Source organism: Rhamphochromis longiceps, linkage group LG5 (assembly GCF_057381845.1).
Source record: "Rhamphochromis longiceps isolate RC_006_pf linkage group LG5, R_longiceps_female_GT1.1, whole genome shotgun sequence".
NCBI lineage: Eukaryota > Metazoa > Chordata > Actinopteri > Cichliformes > Cichlidae > Rhamphochromis > Rhamphochromis longiceps.
The window spans coordinates 28,898,091-28,918,894 of NC_140561.1; the positions used below are offsets into that span (position 1 = coordinate 28,898,091).

General features: G+C 37.9%; 2 protein-coding genes across 2 annotated transcripts; both read left to right on the top strand.

Moving 5' to 3' along the window:
• The first annotated feature begins 965 nt into the window (after window positions 1-965).
• LOC146670275 (H-2 class II histocompatibility antigen, A-U alpha chain-like) lies at window positions 966-7,366 on the top strand. Its single transcript, XM_085407996.1, has 4 exons — window positions 966-1,100; window positions 3,526-3,783; window positions 5,427-5,708; window positions 6,913-7,366. The coding sequence occupies exons 1-4, from the start codon at window positions 1,040-1,042 to the stop codon at window positions 7,032-7,034; spliced, it is 723 nt and encodes a 240-aa protein (XP_085264122.1). The 5' UTR covers window positions 966-1,039; the 3' UTR covers window positions 7,035-7,366.
• Window positions 7,367-7,606: 240 nt separating this feature from the next.
• Window positions 7,607-17,466, top strand: ccndbp1 (cyclin D-type binding-protein 1). Its single transcript, XM_085407102.1, has 11 exons — window positions 7,607-7,739; window positions 9,590-9,649; window positions 9,893-9,972; window positions 10,201-10,282; window positions 11,537-11,633; window positions 12,454-12,527; window positions 13,981-14,057; window positions 14,381-14,640; window positions 14,926-14,986; window positions 16,518-16,564; window positions 16,900-17,466. The coding sequence occupies exons 1-11, from the start codon at window positions 7,658-7,660 to the stop codon at window positions 17,006-17,008; spliced, it is 1,029 nt and encodes a 342-aa protein (XP_085263228.1). The 5' UTR covers window positions 7,607-7,657; the 3' UTR covers window positions 17,009-17,466.
• The last annotated feature ends 3,338 nt before the right edge of the window (window positions 17,467-20,804 follow it).

The following is a 20,804-nucleotide window of genomic DNA, read 5'->3' on the forward strand; positions in this document are numbered from 1 at the left end:
ATCATCTACAGCATCCAACAGCATTTTTTAACTTCTCCTGTTGCAATTGTTATAACTACTGGAAGAACTTTAAACACTAAGAGAAATAAGAAGGGAGTTTGTGAACAATACAGGGACTGTGGTTTTATGACTTCACAAAACTGAGAGCCGATAAGATCCAGACTGCTGAGATTTCAGTGCAGCTGACCTGAGATCGTAAACCTGACAGTTAATGAGACTCACACGATGAGAAATGACAGGTGACTGCACAACGACGCCCTATCTGAACATTTTTCATTTTGAAAATGAAAACACAAATAAATTTAGGGGGAAGATTAAAAGAGATTGTGATTGTCACTCTTTCATGTAAAACAAAATAGAGACCAAGGGGATGTTAACTCTTTTTGACAAGTGACAGAGGCCAGGCAAGAAACAGTATGAGAACGACTGTCCGAGGAGGAAGAGGAAGCCAGACGAAATCAATATCTGCCAACAGGAAACACCTGCAGTCCTCATGATTAGCATCCAAAGGAGGAAGCTTTAACCTCCTGAGTTCAGCTAATACCCATCTAGAATATAGCAATAACATATAGTTATCCAGTGTGGCTACAATAAATACAACAAAACAATTAGAAATAAAAAAAATACACAATCACAATACATCTATCTATCTATCTATCTATCTATCTATCTATCTATCTATCTATCTATCTATCTATCTATCTATCTATCTATCTATCTATCTATCTATCTATCTATCTATCTATCTATCTATCTATCTATCTATCTATCTATCTATCTATATGGATGGATGGATGGATGGATGGATGGATGGATATAACTGCCAAAAAACAAGCATAATTCTTATAACGCTTGAAACAAAATGTGACAGCTTGGCTGTAGTTTCACTTCTAATTTGACTCTTTTCAGCCCTCTACAGAGCTTGCCCATAACTTCCTGTTCTACCCAAATACAGAGGTGTAATCCTTTCTGCTTGGCTGCTGCACACCGTGCTGTTTATCTTTGGAGCTGCTGCTGAGATACAAGCCTTTTAACAGGGATGGCTCTTTCTGTGATTGCACTGATTTTAAGTGCTGGAGCTGCTTGTGGATATATACCAAGTAAGGCTACGACTGTCACTTGGCTTTTTGTGAGTAGCTCAGCTATGAGAAAGTGGAAGTATCCTGCAGAATTAAAAATGACTTAGTGTAGATGTTTGTTGTTTAAGTTGCAGGTATTGCTGTATAGGTGGTCATCATGAAACATGTTTTAACAGCCACAGTTAGTAAAGGATTACAAAAGGTAAAAACAACAACAACATCAGTCTACTTTAGTTATAGAGCTGTGCTACAGTAGGTGAGAATACAAGAGGAAGAAAAAACAAGAACTTGAATTTAAATATGTCTTTCTCAGGAAATGTTTGCTGAACACCAGTCACATGGTAAAATGCGAGTAGTTTGGAATGTCTTGTTGTAATCTGAGCTCAGCCAGTGCTAGTTAAATTTGATGTTTTAAAATTGACAAAATTACAAACTGTTAGATCAAGATGTCGACTCCAATTCTTACATTTGCTTTGTGTTTACAAAAATAATCTGTTGTACATTTAAATGACATTTAGCAATGTGACATTCAACAGTTTTTATTGCATTACATAGCTGGCTGGAAGTAGCGCCTGAAATTCTGGAATTTTTAAAGAGGATTTTAGGGGATTAAAATTCTGTATTGTGTTTGTACCTCTCACAATACAGATGCTACCAACTCACCTAACAACCATAACCAGGCCCATAACTAAATAAAAATGGAGGCCTTTGTATAAAAAAAGGGTGTAATTCCCGAACAGCTAATGCTACTCTTTTTGTAAAGCCCTGAATTTATTCTGAAAGTCTGCGCTTCAGTGACATCTTCACTGTGGTGGTGTACAGAGGCAAAATGACAGAATCATTGGTATGATTTCCTAAGCTTATTAGCACTTTATCATGAAATGGTAAATGAAGACAGAGTTAGGCACAACACCACTTTCTGTTCACTTCTGTTACATATTTAGTTACCTGCAGACACTAAGGTGAAATATGCTAGATAAAATGTGATGTTTTTGATGTTTTTGTGCATTGTGTTCTGCAAAAAAAAAAAAAAAAACATTAGCAATTTATCATATCAGCACTTATATCCATGTATATCTGTGTCAGGCCAGTATTTGCACACAACGTCAGCCAAACAATATGTCTGCCTGGCTCAAGTTGAAAGGTTAGAATAACTGTCATAATGGAATCGTTATATATTTTCACCTTTAAAAAAAAATGTGAAAAATGCTGTTTGAGTTTAAAGTTTGAAATAAAACAAATGCCTCAATTTTACCAAATGATAACAGGCTGCTGGTTTCTGTTTATGTCAGCATATTGGAGTGCATGCCAGTAGCCTGAGGGGTTGTACTGTGAAGAAAGTGCAGCACAGCCAAGCTCTGTATGCATTAATGGCTTGACCAAACCTAAAACCCCAACTGGAGATAATGTGTGCCATGACAGTGTTCCTTAGCTTTCTGCTTTCTGCTTCAGGTTCTGTGCATACTCATGAAAAGGGGTGTTTGACACATCGCATGACTCTTTCCTTACAAAAATTGATCGTTGTGAGTGCAGCCTACGCTGATCTGCCCCAACCATAGACACTGTCAGATAATGATGAGAAAATGGTGATGAACAACATAACAATGTAATGGTAAAATGCAACACTGTTGCAAATAAGACAGGCAATTAATGCTACAGAAAATTAATAATCAGCTGATTTAGTGCACAGAGTGGTAAAATAAACATTTTAATTCAAGTTAATATATTTATTTTAGTGCTGAGTGCACTCACTGTGCTAAGTGTATTTATAATGTGATGGCTCATTAGAGCTCTGAAACTTTAAAGTGCATACATTTAAAGATTAAAGGGTACTGTCCTATAGCGTAATAAAGGAGACATGGAAAGGTATTTTGTCAGCAGATTCAGGTGAAATTAATATGACTGACTGAACAGGTATTCTGCTCTGTGTTCAAGTAGCTGCAATTGGAGCAGTGTGAAAGAGACAGCAGCAGATTAAGCAGATTGGAGGCTGTTAGCCTAAGTGAAGATAAGACGAGCTGGAAACAGGGGAATACAGCTAACCAGGGTTTGCTAAAAGTGAGTGAGGTCTATCATTCCCAGCTAATCACATATGGACACCTGTGAAGTGCTCAGTAAATATGGTAGTTCAAGCAAAGACACAGTGATTTGGTAAACGCAACGATTTTAGTGCCTAAACCTAAAGAACGAGTGAATACAAAACAACTCTAGAAGAAAAGTGTTGTGTCCTCACTTGACATAGAGTTGACTTAAATTAGCCAGTTAGACAGTAATTCATTAATTAACAACAATAAAAACTACTCTTTTATTTCAAACTAGAATATACTGAGTAGAAGAGCTACACCCCCTACCAGCCTGTTGGCTGCAGTTAAGGTCGGGGAAATCAGTGTGTAGAATGTTTGAACTGCTTCCATCATGTATTCATTTTGCACCTTCTTCTTTTCAGCACAGTCCCACAACTTCCATTACATCTATGGATGCTATGAATCTGATGATGTGCGGGTGGACGTTGTTGTTGACGACGACGTGGTTGCATATGCCGATTTCAACAAGAAAGAGGTAGTGTGGGTGTTACCTCACTTGCCACAACCTGCAAAAGACATCCAGAAAATGGCTTATGAACTCGCCAAAGCCAGCACTGCACACTGTCACAGCGTTTTGGGTAAAGCAAAAAATGCTGATCCCGGCGCTCCCCTACGGCGAGGTACTGATCTTGGCACACTTCATTGCGAGCATTCGTTTAGCTCAGCCTGATCGAGGGGAAGAAAGAACACTGTTGATCCAGCTGAAAGCAGATGTAACCAGAAAGAATTAAGAGAGCACATACCGGGTTTAAAATATCTCTTTTCTGTGACTTACTTACACAAGCTGCTTTGAAACTAAGTGCTCCAGGCAGGTGCTAGACTGGTGGAGCCTTAATTACACAGCTAATCAGTGACCTTCTCTCTGGCTTGAAAAATATATTGAGACAGAATCACCTTTGAAAAGTAATTATATACTATTAAATTAGCTTGAAACTTGTGTTACAGTGGCCTTTCTAAACTACTCTAAGGCAGTCTCCTTCCATAAACTGAACTCTTCTGCTTATGCCAGCATTTTCTTAGAAATTATAGATAAGATGAACAAATGCAATGTGTGTGGTGTCATTTCGTGTGGCAAACTCACAGAGAATAGCTGCCTGACTCTGTAGACTGTTATTTTAGTGTTTGGCGTTTCTCTCAAATGAAAGTGCAGCATAGTTGGTGATGATGAAAAACAAAGCTCAAAGAGGGTCAAGTGGCAATGAGAAAATATTCTGGAGGTCAGCACAGGTACAAATCATTTCTTTTCAATCCAGCCCATTATGTCTGTGAATTATAACCATGCACTGCTGGATATCTCATTCTGCTTCTCAGCACAGATTAAATTAAACTGTCAATAGAGCATTTTAGCTTTGTTATTACTCCGCTGACTGCACAACGTAATGTCTACAGAATAATGACACCATTAATGTTTAGATTGTTTCCATATAAGCTTTACTTTTGCAGTCTGTCTGCCATAGCGTATGAACTTTCCAGTGAAAAAGCAGTCGGTTCCCATCTTTATTTATTACCTTTTTATATTTAGTACCTTTATTTACTTTACGAGTTAATTACACAATATAATTTTAAGGAATAAATGTTCAAAAAACTGCCTGATGTAGCAAATATGACACAAGTGAAAACTCTCATATGCAAATTAATATTTGTTTCTCATCAGAAGGCTCAATAAACACTCAGAATTTTCTGGCAATTATTTCATGGTTCAGCCTTGAAATTAATAAACGTATCAATAAGGCCTCCTCACATCAAAATTCTCATATATTTATTTATTTTTTTTTGGTTGGTTTGTAAACAAAGTATTTAGTTTTTCTTTTATCATATTTTTAAATCAGAAGCCTGGCTTATATTTTAATTTTTGAGTGTTTTTTGTGCCTAGTTTTAGTTGTTAGTTTTGGTTTAGTTAACTGCTATAACTTTGTGATGAACATGTAACCTGCAGAAAGATGATGACAGAGAAGCAACTCATTTAAAAATGCTACAGTCCCATTAGGAGCCCCTCTGGCTTCTACTGGCACATTTGCAGTTTTTTTTTATGGTAATAGTCTCGTTTAAATATTAAAATAACCTCCGGCACCAACAATGTTTGGCAAAAAAAAAAAATGCAAAAGAAAATACAATTTTCATTTTTTTTAGATGCTTAAATGTCTCTGTCAATGTCTTACATTTTAAATCTGTGAATTTGTTATATATTCTTAATTCTATCAAGGTAATATTTCTTGGGGGGGATTTTGCTCTAAAAGTATGAAATGTGTCCCTCTTTGACCAGATCCTCCTGACATCTACATCTATACCCGGTATGAGGGGGAGGCTAGTGTGATGAACACACTCTTTTGTGTGGCCAACCACTTCTACCCACCCACCATCAACTTCACATGGACCAAGAATGGAGTGGAGCTCACAGAGGGCGTGGCAAACTTACGTTATCGTCACAATCGTGATGGGACATTCCACATGATTTCTACGCTTCTGTTCACTCCAAAACCTGGAGACTATTATATCTGCATGGTGGAGCATCAAGCTGCGCAAGTGCCTATCAGCAAGAGCTGGGGTAGGATTATTACCTTATAATATAAAGTGCCTGAAGTAACTGCTGTTGTGATTTGGCACTTCATAAATAAAATTGAATTAAACTGAACTGAACTGTTTTTATGAATAAGCCAAGGACTCTTGAAATTCTCCCCAGTAGACAATCAGGTGATGATACCAATTGTAGAAACCCTCCAGCAATACCAATACTGTGTTAGATTACATTTTTCTTTTTACATGTAAGGTCTGCAACATTATCGCTTTCATACATCCTAAATTTGCAACTAAAATAAAGCTGTTTGAAGCAAAAAGCAGCCTCCTAACATTCATGTTCTGTGAATCGGGGAACCCTCCATCTACCGTCTGATGTCTTATATTTAATTTATGCTTCCTATTGTCATCCTTCTAAGCAGTTGCACATGTCAAAAGTGATATCACAATTCACTTGATTTGTATTGTAATATGGTTTTTGTAAACCTCGTTCTTGGTTGGAGGCATGGATCTATGAGAGGGTTCGGTCATGTTAATGCTGGAGCTCAGAAATATCCAGCTTAGATAGAGGGAAGAGGTGCAACAGTTTAAAAAAAAAACAAGGAACCCTGAAGAAATTTTTAAAACATACAAAGAAAAAATCTCTGTGATTTTTTTCATTTGACTTCTTCTTATTCCACACCAGCGCTGATGCAGAGTTGCAGCACTTACAACTTAGGAGAAAACTACAATGAGTCCAAGCGTGCCTCAAGCAAAAAATATGTTTGGCTTTGGTTGATGACATGTGCAACATGCCAATATTAGGGGCTTTTGGGCTAGGAAATGATTTCCTGTTCTCTGTGCTGGTAACTGTTAACAAATGTAGGTAAAATTTTAAAGGCTAAAGAAAAACTGAGTAGCTTTCACATGAAAACCAGTGTTTTCTTGACTGAAGCATAATCCTTTTTTCACACCTTTACCTGCATACAACCAAAGCCTGCTTGAATGCAGTTTAGAAACATTAAAAGCTTTGCTAACAGATTCTTTGCAGTCTTGCACAGATATCTGTTTATTGTGATAAATGCCTCCTTTGCAGACTCTATATTTAAAAAAGTCATCTGGCTTCCTATGTTTACCTTAAATAACAACAGTCATAGAATTATTACAAGAAGGCCTTTTTAGACATAAACAGATGCAATTTTCAGTCATTTTCAAAATACACAAATAAATTTTTTTTTATTTTTTTTTATTTTCAGAGTTGAAGGAAAATAAGAGGAGCAGAGTGAGCCCTGCAGCCGTGTTTTTCGGTGTGAGTGTCGTTTTGTGCCTGATGGGATTCGGGACCGGAGTCTTCTTTTTCATCAAGCAGCCAAATTAATGTCTTCAAATTTGAGATTGAAATAATTAAATTAACGTTAATCATTCAATCTTTAATCCTCTGATTAACTGGTTTTATATGTACAAGTAAAACACATCAAAAAACATCCAGATTCTTGTGCTTACAGATAACCTCTCTATATCACTGCATTAATGATAAATGACAGTTTGTTTACTTAATGTGTTTAATGTGTACTTACAATTTGTATTGTTTTTCACTTGACGATGTGGTGTTAATATACTTTGATTTTTAATAAATAGATAATTACTGGGGTTGTTATACAACAGTGTATGGCTGTATAGCACACAGACCTACAAAATAATTTGTGTAGAATAATTCATCCCTGCTAAGAATTTATAGATAAATAAAGCAAACATCTTGCACAACTGTGAACTAAAGAGTTGTAATGTCTTTGTTTGTTTGGTTTGAGGTAGGTATGCGGGCTTGTTTAATAGTTTTTGAAGACTAGCTCGTTGGCGCCCTCTGCTGCACTCCTGGCTGAATGGCAGCCGGGTAAGCAGGCGGCGGCGCCGTTGTTTCATTTATTTTTGTCCCCCTATCAACGGGCTCCTCTTATGTAGTTCCACAACACGCATGTAACACGATCCACAAACTCTGGCGACATGAGTGCTGATAGTTGTGGTGGAAAAGTGGCTTTGCGGAATCTGGTTAACTCCATCAACTGTATCCGAGACCGAGTCAGAGGTAACTGCGCCACATTATCTGTCTGTGTTGTCACAAATGAAACTGCTTAACCATAAAAGCTTATGTCAAGCTAGCTAAACGTGCTAATATATGTGCTAACATTGGTATAAACTTTATTGTTAACTGTTGTAGATTTACGAGTTTAACTGTTTGTTCAACTCGATTCGTGAGTTTAGCAGCAGTTAACGAGTTTGACTGCTGTTTGTTAGCAGACAAAGACGGGGATTTAACTAATGTAACATACAGCGATAAAGACATTTGGCACTTTATTACGTGACCCAGCTACATTTAGCTGCTAATTCATGTTCGCTTTTATTCAGGTTTGTATTCCCAGGTCTTGTAGAAAATGGAGGTTGGGGCTTTTTGTCTTGCTTTTTCAGTTATATTATCTTGTCCTCATCTTAACTGACCTAAATGTGACATTAGACATCAGTGTTACTCGGTAGATAGAGTGTGTTTCATGAGTCAGTTTTGTGAACAAAAACAACTGCTTGTGCAGGACATAAGAATACTTAAAGGTTTGCTTTTACAAAAGTGTAAATCTGAAATACGAAAATGACAAAATGGACAATATCAGACATTTTAATACGAAAAAAAAAAAATGTTTATCAAGACAAACATACAGACAGGAACTAAAGCGCCACTCAGCCCTAAGTGGCCCTTTAGTTACTGCCATAAATCCAAAACACCTACTTTGTTGTCGTCATCAAAATATTCAGACATTTCATTATGTCCAAAGCAGTGGCTAGCTAATTGTAGTTGATCATTTAATTATTGAATTTTTCAATCTAGTTTATTAATTATTTAGTATGAGGTCCGTGTTTTTCTGTACATGGGAGGTTTTGGTCTTCCCTCTGAAGAAAACCCAGTATATAAAAGCCCAAATATGTTTGTTTTTTTTCTCCAAAGTAATGTCCAGAAACGACACAGAAATGCACTGACTTCTGTTAACACTTGAGAAGATGAGTCTGATCAAAACTGACAGCTTTAACCCAAGAAACCCTTAAATAATAAAGATTGTAAGAAAGAAATATTTTTTGTGCCATGGAGTTGTCTTTAAATCCTATTTTCTGACCACTTATCCATTTCACAGTGATTTTAAACAGCAATAGAAGCTAATTCTCCTTTTTCAGAAGTTGAAATTAGATTATTTAAAGAATAAATTATTTTAATAATTGTTTGTACTGAAAATAATTCTCTGCACTTTGATAACAGTGAAGTTGCAAGGAGTAAAGGTAGTGAAGGTTAGATGAGTAGGCCTGGGGGTCAACCATCCAAAACAACAGACAGTGCACAAGAAGAGATTTCCAGCAGGCTGGAGATGAGGTGTCATGGGTGATCTTTTGACAGAGGGAGAGCAGCAAGAGTGAAAGGGGAGGTTTACAAGATCATAGTTTGAACTTCTATGATGTATGGGTTGGAGACAGTGGGACTAAAGTGGGGAAAAAACAGGAGGTGGAGCTGGAGGTGGCAGAGTTTAAGAATTTCTTTGGAGTTATCAGTATGGACAAGATTAGAAATAAGTACATCAGATGGACAGATCAGACTGAGCAGCACAAAGTTAGAGAGGCAAGGCAGAGATGCTTTGAACATGTGCAGAGGAGGGATATGGAATATCCTAGGCAAAGGGTGTTGTATATGGAGCTGCCAGGCAGGAGAAAAGGACCACAGAGAAGATTCATGGATGTAGTGAAGGAAGACATGCCAAGGTTTGGTATGACAGAAGAGCATGCAGGGACAGGATGAGATGGAGACAGATGATCGACGGAGCAGCCAAAAGAAGAAGACTCCTCTGCAGTTTAGCTTAAGAACTAGAACCAAGAATTTAGAACATTTTTTTTCCTTCGCAGATGGAGAATCAAACGAGTCCGATGGAGCATTCAACCTCTCCAACTTCTGGGACACTTTGAGTTGAGTATCATGATCTCTTGCTGCTGTTTCAGCTCCTAGACTTTTGAACATCCTTTGACAACTGGATGATGTTCATGTCTCGTTACAGTGAATGTTTTGTGAGAAATGTATTTGCATCGTTTTTATAATGTTTTTGCAATGACTCATTTGATATTAAAAAAAAAAGAAAAGAAAAGAAGCATTAGGAGAATTCCTTCCTTCATGGTCTTGTTGTTACATGATGCAACTGTCTGTGTCAACAGATCAGGCAGTGAAGGCAGTGTCCCAGGAAGCCACTAAACTCAGCCTGGCCTTCTCCAAACCTCCTCTGCCATCACAACAGGTCAGATTATTTCTGTAATCATGAAGGTTTCTCACTGAGCTGATAAACAGATTGTTTTGAAGTCTGGTATAGTGTAAAAATAAGAAATGATGATGATGATGTGAGCTGAGCTCTTACTTGGAGCCATAAATTATTGTCATGTATCTCAGGGTCTTGAATTTCCACATAAACCTTCTAAAGACCATTACATCATTTGTTTTCTGTCTGTTTTTCCTCCACAATCTCCAGGATGGAGAGAAGCTGGCAGAGTCCATCATGAAGAGCATCCTCACACTGTCCACAGTGTATTACTGGCTACCTAAGAGCCAAGGTAAAACCCTGTGAACAGCAGAATAGTTATGTTGTATTCAGACGAGCGAGGTGAATATGTTGCACTGCATTCAGGTTTTTGGACCATTTCACAATGCCAGAATATCGCAATACACTTGTCAATCTAATCCAGACTCCAAAAGCCAGAGCAAGTGCCCGTCTGTGGGCTTATCTATTTACTTCAGTGCGACGCGCTTCTGTGTTTACTACGGTAGTACTAACAGAAGTCTTCACTCACCCTATTTTTTTGGAAAATAGGAACAACTTATTGAAATGTGCAATTATAGACTGCAATACAGTTAATGAGGCAAAAACAGTTCGTATAATTCTAACAAGCATCAAAGTCAGTATTTGGTATGACCCCTCTTATTCTTTAGCACAGCCTGAACTCTCTTAGGCAAACTCGTCTTCTATTTGTCTTGTTTCCTCAGACTTTTTAAGGACACACTGTGCATCTCTGTTCCACTCACAGTGAGACAAAGTGAGAGGGGGGAAAAAGAAAGTATATCCAATGTAGCAACAGCAGTATTCACACTTTAGCTCAGTGTTAAAGTCTCACAAATAAATAGCATAAATATATATTTTTGTTATTTTACTACTAAAATCATGCAATATAAATGAAGCAAACTGTATTCGTGGATACATTTATGTGTCACATTATATTTGACAAATTTAGGAAAGAATAGTTTAGGTTTAACCTGATATTGCCTTAAGTATACAGATTGATTTCTAGTCTTTTCCTAGAGTGGTGTGTGAATGTGAGTGTGTGTGTGAATGACTGAATGTAGTGTAAAGCGCTATACAAATACAGGCCATTTACATTCAAGTGTACAGCTTGATAATTTAACACTGGTATCAGTAGGTATCTGAAGCTGAGGTGTCTGAATCGGACTGGAGAAGATTGATGCGTCCTTACCCACTTATTCACCGCTTTTAGCCACTGCAACCTCCAAAGTACAACCAGAGACTGGAATTAAGTAATAGTAACATCATTTTTGAACTTACAGCCATTTCTGTGTGATCACATGGCACAAATACTTCACTTCACATTTGGTTTGAATAGAACAAGTGTGATTCAGTGGTTGCGAACTAAAAAATAAAACTTATGTACAGAAACAGTCATTGTAACTTTCTTGATGCTGATGCTGTCAACATTTATTGTGTTGTGAGTTGATTTGAAATACATGTAGATCTGTACCTTTATTGCGACTTCAGTGTCAGAGTGTTTTGACCTTCTGTTCTCTCGGTGTCTCAGGGCTGGCTCTGCGCCGACTGGTCAGAGATGCTACTGTCGAGGTTCTAGAGGGAGTTGCACAACTGGTAGAGGTCATAATGAGCTCACCTGTAGAAAGGTATGGACACCAAACCCAGAGTTTTACATGTGGGACCTGGGAAATTGGGAAATTTTAATTTTGTCTTTCAATGATTACAAGGTAAAGAAAATAGCATAAGGCTTGCATCAATGCCGACATTTTGTTGTTTGTTGGTGTTATTTGTTTGCAATGGTTTACGTTCCTCCATGATAGAAATCTGTCAGAATATAAAAATCACACCAGGCAAAATAAACAAATTCTGCATATTACAGTTACTTATGTAAGGACATGAGTTTTAAGGTGAATTAAACGATCTGTTTCACAGTGAGATTTAACCGGATCTCTCCTGGCTGGTGACTACATGGTTCAGATGTAGTAATGGTACTGAGTTTGTACGACCATATTTTTCAGAAATCTGTCATGTTTCTGTCATTTCTGAACATTTAATGGGTAAAAAATATAATTTTTAGAATCAACAGGTAGCACCAAAATAGGACTTGGGGAAATCCCGTGATTAAAAAAATGAGTGCTCTCCGCATTAATGCGTTAATGCACCCATGTAAGGGGTTACTCGGTGTTAGTGCAGACCCATCTGGAGTGCAGAATCGACAAAGCTAGGACAAACTGCCTGAAATGCTGTGACAGAGACATTTCAGGGATTTTGAGTCAGTCTGCGCTCCAGGTGGATTAATTGTTAATCGCGTTAATTGTGATGACAGCGTTAACATGTTTAAGCCGCGTTTGATTAGCGGCTTAAACTGTAAGTTGTAAGGTATTTTCTTTATATTCCCCTTTCTGTTTTATTTTCTTCTTAATTTATCATCTTCTTCCTCGTTCTCTTTCCAACACTTTCTTCCAGCCTCAGCCAGGAACAGCTGATGTCAACAGGAGGAGTGTGGTCTGCCTGCGACCAGTTCCCTCAGTTGTCAAAAGGTCCGTTGACAAAGACAAAACAAAACAAACCAGTAAAATGATGTTTAACTCCAGCCTTTCAGGGAGTTGTTTTATGATACTTTGAAACAGTGGGGTTTTAGGAAAAGAAGCAATGAAACACTATAAATTTGGAAAAATTATGCATGAAGTATCAAAGTAAAAATAAGTATTCTGCAGAAAAGTGTTCCACGTCACTGTTAAACTGATTAGTATTATTGCTGCTTATCTTTAAGGTTGAGCTTATTTAAAATATTTCATATTTAAGTTTAATGTTCAGCATCATATTTTATGAAGCATGTCGTGGCTGTCTTGTGAGGACCACATATTGCAGAAAAAACAAAAACAAACCGTTGTTCATGAGCTCGGAAACACAACCCTACAAGTTGGGGTTTTTTTTAAGTATACAGTGCTAGCTGAGCCAGCACCTGGTTGTTTTGCTTGTTTTTTTAGACTAGATATAGTCAGAGATGTCTGCCTTTCTCCATCATGGTCAGCTTTCCTATCTAATGTACTAAAGGCATTATTAACAGTTTTTTCACTCTTCATCTTCTCTATCTCTATATCAAACATGTTGGCCAAGCTGGTTAGCAAGAGGAAACTATGATGATAAATGCCAGGAACCTGTCTACTTGCCAATGCTAGTTGTTTCCACAGGGCGTGCAGATTGTAACTGATCCCAGAGCAGTGAAAGTGGACCCAGTGACCGCTGTCAAAGATCTGAGGTTTATCCACAATGCATATGTGCAAACCACCAGAGAAAAGGTGGCCAATCGGCTCCAGTCATTGTTAATTGAGACAGATAAACTAATAAAATGGAGACAGCTGCAGTTTCCTATGATTATGAAACAAGTGGAGCTTTAAGCGGTGATAACCAGCTGTGGCCACAAGACGGCTTCATGACAGCACTGTGACATAAAAGGACAGAGATTTCTTTACTTTTGTGTGTTTTATGTGCTTGGCCTGACGGAACGCCACTGCTTTGAAGTTACATGTTAATATTAGAAGCAGGAGATATCTTTACTTTGATAATGCTTTATATGCCTTTACATTGATTATGACAGCAATAGCAGTATTACCATTAAGCCTGCAGGTGGGGATGTTTTTCTCCCAGTCTAACTCCCAGTCTGTGTATCAGTGCCATAAGCTATTTCATCAAAACCAAAATGTCTACATTTAATAAAGAACAGGTGTGAATTTTATCCATTTATATCCATTTATATCCATTTATATTCATTTTTGGATTGTTAGAAACATTAAAACAGAGAAAGTACATTTATCCACAAATTTTTAGCGTCACAGTTAAGTGATCAAAAAATCTGCCGTCAGACGAGTGTTTTAGCTGATACACAAAATAAGAAAACTTTAAATATTGATATAGGATTCTAGTCTTTAACTGGTAATTTTGCTCAAAGTTTTACAAGGTTTTAATAATGGGTGTATTGATCTTCTCTAGATAATAAGGCAGCAGTGGTCGTGGTTCTGTTGTGTGAGGTTCGAGTTGTGAAAGATGCCTTAGAGGAAATTGAACAGGTATACACACACTGTGAATTTCATATTTGCTCTGGTGTTTATAACTAGGCCTTTATTTCAACATTATTATTATCATTATTATTATTATTATTATTATTATTCGTTCAGTTTTAGAAGTTTTCTTTGTATATTTTTTTATAATAATAAAGCCAGCAGTGCCAGAAAGTGCACTTGAAGCTGGCTGATGAAAGAAAGTCAGTCCCCATAGACTCCAACTTTACAGCAAAATTGAATATGTTTATATTCTGGTATGGTTTTGGTCTAGTTTCACCTCTCATAAGAACTGTAATGGCAAAAATATGTTGCCTATCAAATCCCATCAGGCATTAGCTGAGGGTGAAGACCCATTCAACGACGTACTCGATGATGACCAGGACGGAGATGAACCCCGAGGCAACCAGGATATGTACTGGTCAGAGAACGATCGGCAGGTGATTGGTGCGTGCCAGGGACTGATAAAAGCAGCAGCAGCTTGTCTGAGGAAACTTAAATCAGCTGTCAAATCCAACGGTGACTTCAGCACTCCCCAGAACGTGTTACAGCTTGACGACTTGGCTGATATCAGCAAAGAAATCAGCCCTGGGTAGGCACATGCATACAAACATACACACACACACACAGGGGTCAAGACTTCACACTAGTAGAAACAAAAAGAACTAAACAGCACAAAATTTCTAACATTTAGACCCTGGATGCTTATACTTCTTTGGCTAATGCAGACGTTCTTATATGTTATATAAATAATTATGGTTTCCATAGTTTTTATGCAAATCAAAATGTGTGTTTGGGGTCATAATTAAGGTACAAGTTTTAATGATGTCACAGTCATGCAGACTCACCTTTGTCGTTGGTTGTCTTTTCTCCTTAGCGTTGATGATCTGGCCCTTTGTCTCTACCCCCCCATGGATTATAATGGCGTCGAAACCAATGTAAGACACACTTTCATCCAATGGGATTAAGAACGTTTTGGTTACAGCTCTGATCAAAAGTTCACAAAGTCAGCCACCTGAAAAAGCTGAGTGATCTGAGTGTTTCATTTTTTAAATGTGGACCTTTTATAAAATCTCCAAATATTTGGTTAGAGTCAGCTTACTTCGGGTTGTAACATCATTGCTCAGAGTGTCATGCTGTTTCCAGGCCTGTGGTGTTGATCTGCTTGTGTAATTTATGTGAACTGTGCTGGTATGTAAAGTGACAAGAGTGCAGGGGAGTGGAGTCAGATGTGCACAGAAAAGCTTTTAACTTCAGTTGATCGCTGTTTCACTGCCTTGCTTTTTCACAAGACGGCATATAGATAATGTAAAGAATCGCAGGGAGCCAAACAACTGAAAATCCCCCCCCACCTGCTCTGATATGTACTGCTGTAAATGGGTAGGAGAAACTACCATTTGTCCACTGTTGCCCGCTTACACAGTTTTCTAAAAATTGCTAGCTTGCCCCTCCCTCCTGATGACCTCATGCATTTTGTGAAAGAAAGTTTGACGTATAAGGGAGCAGCATTTAATCTGTTATGTCTGACAATCATGAAAAGCGATCATTTTATGACTCTGCAGTTGCACAAGCTAACACTGAGAGCAAACAAAGAAATGTTAATATAAACAGGGCATGAGCATTTCTTTGTGGTCAAGAAGGAATATTCTTGACTTTCCTAAAAAGTATATTTGTGCTTCTGAATTTTCTCAGTTCCCACTCTTTTTCCAAAGTATTGAACACAGCTCAGACTGTATTTTTACTAAACAGCAAATTAAATGTATTGGAACTACACTTTTAAATGGGCCTGTTATAATCTTTATTTATCATATTATGGGCTGTGGTGTAGCCTCTCAGATCATCCTCTGTTTAAAAACAAATCGTTTTATTTTATGACTGCTTTTATCGCAACTTTCTTCTGATTGGCCACATTTTGCAAATAAAAGGTTTGGACAGTAGATGAGTGGGACTTCTGTGATTAGAGTCAGAGCTGTGTGCCTGAGATGACGATATTAAGGATGTCCAATCTCTGACGTATTGATCCAAAAAAACATGTTATGAAACAGAGTGTTTAGAGGGGACTCAAGTCTGAATTTATACAGTTGGGGAATTATTTATTTGATCCTCTACTGAATTTCTAAGTTTGCTTACTTACAAACAAATGAACAGTCTTTCATTTTTAGGGTAGTTTCATTTTAATAAAGAGAGACAGAATGATGAGAATGAGAAATATAGAAGAAAAAACACATTACATAAAGTTATAAAGTAATCTTGCTTCATGGGGTAAGGATGATCTTGAAAAAGGTGATGGATCAGTCGAAAACTATATGAAAGGAGCTTGTTGATGATCCAAAGGCAGCCGAGAGTCTCTATGTTCTTTTGTAAGTTGGCAAACTTAAAAATTCAGCAGGAGATAAAATAATTTCTTTCTCTCTTCATGATATATAAACGTAGAACCTGAATAAAGACATTGTTTTTTTTTCTCAACAGGTGTGTAAATTAGCAGCACTTCTAAAGAAAGTTCTGGAAATCATCAGGTAAGAGTCACTACAGTCAAAACAAAATGTTCTTAGACATTAAGTGACACTACAACATAACATGAAAATAAAACTGGAAAGCAGATTGTGCCTGGTCTAATTTGTCAACCAGTTTCCCTCGGGGAAAGTAGTTGGGTGTGTTAGAGAATGTTGAGAAAGAGGTGGGTGGAGTTTCTGAGAATCTGATCTTATCTGATCATGTTGTGTTACATCTTTTCGGGTTGCATGAACACTGAACATGACTTGTTCACATCAATGTTGGACAATCTGGTTTCTTTCTATGAGTGATGTGAGAGGAAAATGCTCTTTTATTGACTCTGTTTATCATTGTTCAGGTCCAGTCACGTGTGTGGGGAGTCAGAACTGACCTGGGTTCAGTTCTTAGATGGAGCCATCGATCACAACCTGCAGAAAGCCAAAGACCTCATTCAGCAGGAAAGCTAGTGTATCTGTGCAGTTACGCGTGTTTCTGTTGTTTTGTTTTGGGGTTTTTTTGTTGTTGTTGTTTTTTTTTGGGGGGGGGGGGGGGGTATAAAAATGCTATGGATTTTGAAACAAGTATAAATGTGTGCAAAAGAAAAAAATAATTAAGAGGTGGGACTTCTTACACTGTTTTTTGTGAGAACACAATGTAATCTGCATAAAATAACATGTCATAGATCTCACTTACTCAAATAAACAGCATTTTCAGTTCTGTTAAAATGAAAGAACAGCTTCATCAACAGATTATGTAAGCAAAATAAAACAAAATCACTCTTTTTGAATCCTCTACCTGAAAGAATGGGGAATGAAATATAACTTTCATGTTGATGGTCACAGAGACATAAAACAGTCTGAAGAATTACAGATCAAATTTAAGTTAAAATGCTATTAAAATGTTTGGTGACTTTGCCCAAAAATAAGGTTATGCATGTGTCAAGTTACTTGTTTTGATGAGATCTTAGGGATACAGTTGGCTAAGAAAAAACGTGAATGCACTTATCCACAAGTGGATAAGGTCTGAAAGCAGAGCGCACAAACACTGGGAAACGAAAGGTTACTTTTCTCACTGTAGAAAGGTGTGTCTACCAAAATTATGCAGAAAGTAGATGTGAGTCCCTTTAGGGGGAAAATGCCACTGTTACGCCACCAACTGGTGTGCGAAGTCCCGTGAAGCTTTGTACTGTCGTCATCTAGCAATTTTCCCTCTTATTCACAGAAATATAGGTATGGTTCACAGCCCAGGTCCTTATTGAACGACAAGTGGAATGTTCTGATATTAAACTTTTAAAAGATACAGTTTAACTGATTTTTTTATTTTTAGTTGACAGTACTGGAATAACTAAATAATCCATATATCTCCTTAAAGCCTAAAATATAAAATAATTGGAGGAAAATTACACTTTTTGTAAAAATGCAGACTGGACCATCTGACTTTTTTTTTTTTAAGTTAATTTTAATTTCCATACATGACAAAAATCACACTGATGATGTAGAAGTCTCAAAAACTCACAGAAAATCTGTGTGTTTGAAACATGATACACTAGGGGTTAAGGGGACATTTATTGGGTTTTTGTGTAGCCCCTCTATTCACCCTCAGCCTTCAGAGCAGAGTTTTTGGATCTCAGGGATTATTTGTACAGTGCATCTGATAGTCACAATGCTTTACTTGTTCCTATATTTCATCATGTTACAGCCTCATTTCAAAATGAGTTAAATTCACAATACTCCGTAATTACAAAGTCATAAAAAGTTTGCTTGAAATTCTTGCAAATAAATTTTAAATAAATAAATAGTATAACATGAGTTTTCACAGCCTTTGCCATGACACAGTTGGCAGCATTGAGCTCAGGTGCACCCTGTTTCCACTGATCATCTGTCTGACGTCTCTTCAGCTTCGGTAATCGACCTGTGGGCAATTCAGTTGACTGGACAGGATTTGGAACTTGTCTATAAAAGATCCCATACCTGACACTGCATATCAGAGAACAAACCAAGCCATGAAATCCAAATTACTACGGGACTGACAGCCCCAACAACCACAGTGGCCTCCATCATCTGTAGATGGAAGAAGTCTGGAACTAGCATGACTCTCCGTAGAGCTGTGTGTCTGGCCAATATCAGCAACTGAGGTCTTCGTGAAAAGCCTGAGTCAGTCAACATGAACCAAAAGAGAGATGGGATAGTCTGATACAACATTAGGCAATATTATTGGTTAGTCAGCTTTAGATGATTCATGCTAATTGCATCCTATTCATGCGTGACTACATTCACCAACTAAGAAGCTGAACTGCATGCTAAGACATGACACAAGCAGTGCCAGGGTGTTCAAGGTTTTAATTTTTTTCAATTTTCTATTAGCTTAGATTCCACATGATTGTTTACAGCGGTTACAACCCAGTTTCTCTGTAGAAAGGGGATTAACATTAATGAACCAGATGGAGAACCACAGATAGTATTTAATAAGTAAAGCTTTAGTTTACTGGACAACCACTGGACACAAATTTTGAGGAACAAAGACTCAAAGTTACCTGTCTCACGTTTGAAAGGTCTCAGTTCTTGGAAGTAAAACAACAGTAGACCTCTAACAGGTTCCGTAATTTTTTTCTGTGAAATGCAGGGTGTGGGCACCGATTGGAAGTAAGGGTTTGTCTACCCTAATTAATGCAGAAAGTAGTTTTTAGTCATTTCAGAGGGAAAAGTGACACTGTTATGCAACCAGCCTCATGCTGAACATTGTGGCTATCACCATCTTAGCTTTTGAAACCAGGTTTAATGAGCAACATGCAAATTGCATATCACTAAAACTCTAAAGCATACCAGATTTTACACTTTTTAGTTCATGGATCAATGTATTTCCTGAAACAGGAGTCTTAACTTTACTTTGTTTGTTTACTTTGTCTTTGTCTGTCTAGCTTCAACTTTAATGAATTGTCATACTTTTACTGCTGTCATATTGGGTTTGTCTGCTCAGCACCAGTAACTGGTGAACACTGTGGAGAATTTAGCGGCTAAGGAGCCTGATATTGCCCTCAAGAGTTGGTAACACTAAGAAAGATGTGAAATATATGGTTCACGATAACATGTGCCATCTGCTTCATCTGTAGGGGGCTATAATGTTTTTGTGACCTGAAACAAAGGTTTTTTGTAAATTTAAAGTTACCTCGAACTGAAAGGTATCTTTAAACTAACCAATGTAAATGTAGTTTAAATGTAACTAGATGTTGATTTAATATTGTAAAAAATAATATATGTAATAGTCACATAAATTTAAGTACAAATTTATGACAATTATTTTTGTCCAGATTGTACAGTATGTCTAAAGTCAAATTAGTCTTTTTTCATAGTGCAAAAACCAAATAGGAAATAAAATTGTGTAAAATCAAGTCTGCATGTCCACATGTGTTTTGTGGACTTGGAGAAGGGATTTGACCATGTCTGTCAGGGTGTTCTATGGGAGATGGATGGGGCTTGAAAGGGCTTGGTCTGCATAGCTGGCAATAAGTTGGACTCATTCCAGGTGGGACTGGATTCCTTCAAGGCTGCCCTTTGTCACTGATTCTGTTTGTCCACTTGGGTGGTCTCACCTCTGCTTTTGGTGGATGATGTGGTTCTGTAGGCATCATCAGGTGGTGGGTTCCAGCTCGCACTGGAGGGGTTTGCGGCCGAGTGTAAAGCGGTGAGAATCAGAATCAGCACCAGTACCTTCAAGTCTGAGGCCATTGTCCTCAGCCAGAAAAGGGCTGAGTGCCCACTGCCAGTCAGGGACGAGTTACTGACCCAAGTGACGGAGTTTAAGAATCTTGGGGTCTTGTTCATGAGTGAGAGGAGCAGGAGAACCATAGATGGATTGGTGATGCACTGGTCCGTTGTGGTCAAGAGAGAGCTGAGTGTAAATGCAAAGCTCTTGATTTACTGGTTGATCTACGACTCCAACCTAAACTATGATTATAAGCTTTGACCGAAAGAACGTGATTGCGGACACAAGTGCCGGAAATGAGGTTTCTCCGAAGGGTGGCTGGCCTCTCCCTTGGAGATAGGGGGAGTTCAGCTATCTGGGAGGGACTCAGAGAGGAGACGCTACTCCTCTACATTGAAAAGAGCCAGTTGAGGTGGGTCAGGCATCTGACGAGGATGTTTCCTGGGCGCCTCCTGCATGAGGTGTTCTGGGCATGTCCCACCAGGAGTTGGCTCCGTGGCAGACAAAGGACACGCTATCCATCTATTTTTTGAGTAATCCTGCTAACAAAGAAAAAACCAA

What these genes read in the sequence shown, in the direction of transcription:
- ccndbp1 (XM_085407102.1), top strand. Translation starts at nt 7,658, where the DNA reads ATGAGTGCTGATAGTTGTGGTGGAAAAGTGGCTTTGCGGAATCTGGTT. An exon ending in TATCCGAGACCGAGTCAGAG is followed by an intron (nt 7,740 to 9,589) that starts GTAACTGCGCCA and finishes TTTCCTTCGCAG; the next exon opens with ATGGAGAATCAAACGAGTCC. An exon ending in CTGGCTACCTAAGAGCCAAG is followed by an intron (nt 10,283 to 11,536) that starts GTAAAACCCTGT and finishes TCGGTGTCTCAG; the next exon opens with GGCTGGCTCTGCGCCGACTG.
- LOC146670275 (XM_085407996.1), top strand. Translation starts at nt 1,040, where the DNA reads ATGGCTCTTTCTGTGATTGCACTGATTTTAAGTGCTGGAGCTGCTTGT. An exon ending in CGGCGCTCCCCTACGGCGAG is followed by an intron (nt 3,784 to 5,426) that starts GTACTGATCTTG and finishes CTCTTTGACCAG; the next exon opens with ATCCTCCTGACATCTACATC. An exon ending in GCCTATCAGCAAGAGCTGGG is followed by an intron (nt 5,709 to 6,912) that starts GTAGGATTATTA and finishes TTTTATTTTCAG; the next exon opens with AGTTGAAGGAAAATAAGAGG.